The sequence below is a fragment of the Pyrus communis genome, chromosome 11 (genome assembly GCF_963583255.1).
Source record: "Pyrus communis chromosome 11, drPyrComm1.1, whole genome shotgun sequence".
NCBI lineage: Eukaryota > Viridiplantae > Streptophyta > Magnoliopsida > Rosales > Rosaceae > Pyrus > Pyrus communis.
Window position 1 is genome coordinate 8,448,619 of NC_084813.1, and position 4,967 is coordinate 8,453,585.

Genomic DNA, 4,967 nt, shown 5'->3' on the forward strand with positions numbered 1-4,967 from the left:
CGCCGAACCCTGATCGAAATTCTTGGAATACGTATAAGGATCGTAAGGAACATGCACGACCTGAGTGCTAGTCGAGCAATCAAACAGCTGCAACGTCCTTTTCTTCTCCTTCTTTATTCTTTTCCACAAAACTCTCCACCTAATATTAATTGGCATGTTAATCTTGGTTTGATCTGCACTAAGTGACAGCTCGTTAAGGGACACCATGCTCCCAGACCCAATTTTGGCAACGGTTTGGATGTTTGAAATCACTGAGTTGCACCAAATGTGAAGGTCCATCGAGGGAGAGAGAGAAAGAACTGAAACTAAAACTGGTGGTGTCTTGGTCATTCTATAGAAGGGTTTAAGTGAATGATGATATCTGGTGCTATTTATGGTGGAGGGGGAACACACTCTGAGTCTGAGGCTTTGTATTTATCATGTTTTTTTTTTGCCTGCATCCATTACGCCATCTCTAGCTAAAGGTCAAAAGTCAAAATATGGTCTGATTTGCTTAAAAACTCATTACTGAATGTTGGGCTATAGTTCTATGCAGTCAATCAGACCATTATTCGGCTAAAGGGATATTAGGCTGGCCAAATATAGCTCCCATCTTAGTCTCTTTTTCCGAGCCCAACTCTTAAGTTGCAGTAATTAATTCAAATTAAATGGCTAGATTTGAAAACATCCAAATGTAATTTAATCAAATTAACTAATAAATTTAAAATATAAACTTAAAACTAATAAATTATTGAGGGAATTATATTTAGCTTATTCTATTAGAGATGATATCTGAGTAGTGCTTGACACAGTTCATTTAAAAAATAATATTTTGCACGGTTATAATTCTGGATATAACCATATTCAATCATTTCGGTTGGAAATGGTTGGACTGAAAATTAATTAGTAGAAGTAGAAGTAGTGAACGAGTATTTATTGTGTGGGCACATAAAAGGGCACCTCTTTGCTCAGAGTATTGAAACATGCATTTGTATTTGCTCCTTTTGTACTGAAGTGGAATAATAGATTAGCCACTGGCCAAGAACCAAGGGGAAATAGAAGGTCCAGCCCAATCGACACCCAACTTCTTTTGTATATTGAGATAGAAGTGCAACATGGGATGGATCAATCGATACATGTCCAAACTCAATTCTACTTTTAAACTGGTCAAACGAGTTCAGACTTCAAATTAGATAAAACATTGTCTCAAGTTAACTCGACCTCAACTTCATCATTTTTAAGTTGAATTAGGTTGAGGTCTTGGCCGCCTAAACCCATCTTGATTTGTAATTCAAATTCTGATATATATTGTATTTGTAAAATTTTGGCCTTTATTACGCTTATAGATGCTTTAGACTGTCGAAGTAACATTATTTGTATTAAGTGGTTGTTCATATATATATATATATATATATATGTGTGTGTGTGTGTGTGTGTGTGTGTAATGTTTTTTAATAACAACATTAAGTTTGTAGTTTGATAGTATAATTTACTTGTTATTCTAATAGAGTAGATCATGCGTACTTTACTACGACCAAAAAAAGAGAAAAAGGATGAGTTAGAGTTGAGTTGACCTTCAAATTTGCCTAACTTTCATGTTGGTTGTGCACTAGTGTAGGTTGCTTGGCCCAATAACCGTTACGAAAACTTGTCGAAGGTTGTTAGAGATCTTTTCACTCCAAAGCGTAGAAGGCTAAAAGAGTAGTGGTATTCATCTTACTTGTAAGTGAGAGTTTTTAGGTTTGAATCTCGTTAAAGGCGAATTTGAACTATATTATTGTTAACCCATTGTGAGGCTAAGCTCTCCCTCTGCCTTTGTAGATAATATCGTTTCTTAAAAAAAAAAAATCATGTGTGCTAAAAAGATTACTAACCATGTTTTTAGGTAAGAGAGTTCATATCTCAAAGAGTAGGTGTCGAGTTTAAGTTAGGTTTTGAAATGCAATTCAATTTAACCTAGGGTATCTCTACCTTTGCTTATCAAAAGAATTCAACCACAACTTTTCATAGAATTATGAATGACGTAAAAATGGAGAAATCTTCTTCTTCCTAAGTGGTTGGAGTGGAATTTCAGACAGAAAATTTGTCAACGAATCCAAGTTAGTCCGTAGCCAACGAATCGAAGCAAACAAAAAGGGTTTATACTTTTGAATTGCAATAGAGATTTATTTTACACACAAAATTATAACTCTAGCTAAAGCTATACATATATGTACATTCAACATATATACACTGACCCATTGAAGCTTCTTGTGCTGCAAATGCATATTTGCGATTCATCACTGCGGGAATGAATAAATATTGAAGATTAGAAGATGTACACACACACAAAAACACACATTTTATGATTTAACACTAATCCAAATTGTTGCAGACCTGAGCGAACTAACGAGAACTTTTTCGTTCTGATTATAATATTACCTATACTTGATTTATCAATTCATTCATTTTATAACAGGTGTATATTTATCGATTGATGCGATAAAATTAGCGTAAATTAGTAACAAAAGAACTTCGCCTAAAAACAGTTCAAATTAACACACAAATATTTCTCCTCTATATAAGATTAATCAATTTGCATGCTCACCTCATAGCAATTATGACGAAAAATTGTCGGATTTACTGTATTCACCATAACTTCACACGAAACTCTTGCCTGTCAATTGTGGCAAACCAAAACATCACTTCAAGCCCTTCTCTCTTTCCTTAACCATGAATTGATTAAATCTTAATCCACAAATTAATTAATTAACGTTACCTAACATACGTACCTGCAAGGGGAACTGAAAAAACAAGAAGCCGAGCCGCCCTTGGACCTCCGTGACGGTGTCAAACGGCACCGTTCCCTTAGCCAAGTCCTCAAGCAGGAGCACCACGTCGGAAAACACCCCGACCTCATTAAACTCCACCTCCGCGTCCAAGTACGACGAGCCAAGCGCCCGCACGTAACCCTGCTGGAACGTCGCGTGCCCCAGCCTCCTCCCTCTGTACCCAACCGCCACCTCCAGCGCCTCGTAGTCCATAGCGTAAACGTCAACGTTCTGGACCTTAATCGTCACCGACATGGACACGTCGATGGTCACTCGTGGCCGCGTGTGGACTTGAACCTTGTTAAGCCGAAGCCGTACGATCTTCAGGGAGGGGTCGGACGGCCAGAGAACGAAGGCGGAGAAGGTGGCGGCTAGGAGTGTAAGTATGAGAGTAGTGGCTAGGATAGTTGTGCGCCGTCGTTGGGAGTGAGAACAAGATGGTGGTGATAGAACGACGTAGTTTTGGTCGGCGAGTAATGGGGTGCATGGTTGGGGTGGTGGTGGTGGTTCTGAGCGGGGGGTGGCCATGGGCATGGGGGTGGTGGTGGGGAGCGTGAAGTGGAAGATGACTTGTGGGGTTTGTACCGTTTGTTTGTTTGGTTGCTCTTTTGAGGCTTTTCGTTTGAATGTTTGGGAAACTCAGGTGGGGTAGAGTTGGTGCTTCCTAGTTATTTCTCAACCGTCCTTTTCATTTTATGTTTTGTTAGAGCATCTATGAAGATTGGAATTTTTTTTTTTTTTTTAGCAAACGTGTTATCTTCATTAAAGTACTGAAGAAGGGTTAAACTTTCCAATAACAATAATATAATTTAAATTTAACTTTAACGAGAATTGAAAATAATACCACTTATTTACAAAGGATCCCTTTCCCACCAACACAATGGCCAGGCCTTGTTGCAAGCTTTCCCCAAAAGCCCACCCACCGACACAAACTCGGATCCTTACGATTTAAGCTCCACAATCCTATAGGTAAGATGAACTTGGCATTCGTGTCCGGAGGCCTTAAAAGAAGATATCTTCAATTTGTTTTTGGATTAAATTATACTTTACCTGCTTCAGTTTAAATATAATTATAATTTTATATCATATTTTTAAAATATTACAATCACATCATTTACTTGTTATTTATTTCAATTTATACATTCGTTAAAAAAATTGTTCACGTCTTCACTGCCTACGTAAACATCGCGGATTCCACGTATATGTGCCACGCGAATTAAATTAAAAGAAATTATAAAAAATCTCAATTAAAAATTAACGTTAAAAATAATTTTATTTTAAAACTTAAATCCTTCTCTCCAACCCAGATTCTCCAGCCCTAATCCGCCACTCCCATGGCCGCGAGCACTGGCGGAAGACACCCACATCGACATCGACCTCCACGAGCCTCTCACCACACCATTCATTACAGAGATAGAGGTCGAGGATTATGGCGAGCTCAGCGCATGTGGTGGATCAGCCGTCGAGCAAAACGGGTCCTGTGGAGCTACCCGATTTACATCAGATCCGGATTGATTGATCAGCCATTCAGAGGTTCAGATCTGGTCTCCTCAGTAATGAGTCTTGGCTGCTGGTGCAGCGGGAAAAAGAGAGAAGACGGGACCAAAACCCAGTGCGACGAAAAGAAATCAAGCGGATCAAAACCCATTATAGATTTCGAGAAAACAAAAAAAACCCATGAATCAAAAAGCTTAAAGAGTCAAAGAAATGGGAAATTTTGCAGAAGGACGACTGACCTCCTTGACTTCAGTGGAACACTCCGAAGGGTGGGAGAACGATCTCTTCAGGCAGGCCGATTCACCCATCTTAGTGTTCTTGCTTTCTCTGGTAAAATCCCTCTACTTGGGGTCGTTGAATATATGGCTAGAAATTTGAATTGTGAATTGGAATCCAAGAAATGGTGCTTATTGTGTCCATTCCATGTTTGGTTTTACAGTTTTTACCCAAAAATGTGCAGAAAAAATGGGGCTTTTTAGAGAGAACGAGGGCCTCTGGGTTTTTTGTTTGCCTTTAATGTTTGGGGTTTTAGTTTGCTTGTTGATTTTCTTGGATGGAGATGTCTCTTTTTATGTTTTTGGATAAATTACATTTATCAAAATCAAAGAATGCCGAATTCGGCCGGAGAAGAAGGTGGTAGGGGAATTGGCTGTGGTTCTGGCGGTGAGGGAAGGAAAAAAT

General features: G+C 38.8%; 1 protein-coding gene across 2 annotated transcripts; it reads right to left on the minus strand.

The window, feature by feature from the left end:
• Window positions 1–2,149: 2,149 nt before the first annotated feature.
• On the minus strand, window positions 2,150–3,450 carry LOC137749273 (uncharacterized). 2 transcript variants are annotated; one of them, XM_068489377.1, is made up of 3 exons: window positions 2,751–3,450; window positions 2,567–2,635; window positions 2,150–2,261 (listed from the first exon to the last, which is right to left on the minus strand). In XM_068489377.1, the coding sequence occupies exons 1-3, from the start codon at window positions 3,321–3,323 to the stop codon at window positions 2,259–2,261; spliced, it is 645 nt and encodes a 214-aa protein (XP_068345478.1). In that variant the 5' UTR covers window positions 3,324–3,450; the 3' UTR covers window positions 2,150–2,258. The 2 variants fall into 2 exon arrangements, with proteins under 2 accessions (XP_068345478.1, XP_068345477.1); XM_068489376.1 differs by lacking the exon at window positions 2,150–2,261 and having other exon boundaries at window positions 2,455–2,635.
• Window positions 3,451–4,967: the final 1,517 nt, after the last annotated feature.

Excerpts from the sequence above, each read along its gene's own strand:
- LOC137749273 (XM_068489376.1), bottom strand. The coding sequence starts at position 3,323 with ATGCCCATGGCCACCCCCCGCTCAGAACCACCACCACCACCCCAACCA. Across the intron at positions 2,636-2,750 it reads TTTTTCAGTTCCCCTTGCAG|GCAAGAGTTTCGTGTGAAGT; the intron begins GTACGTATGTTA and ends CACAATTGACAG.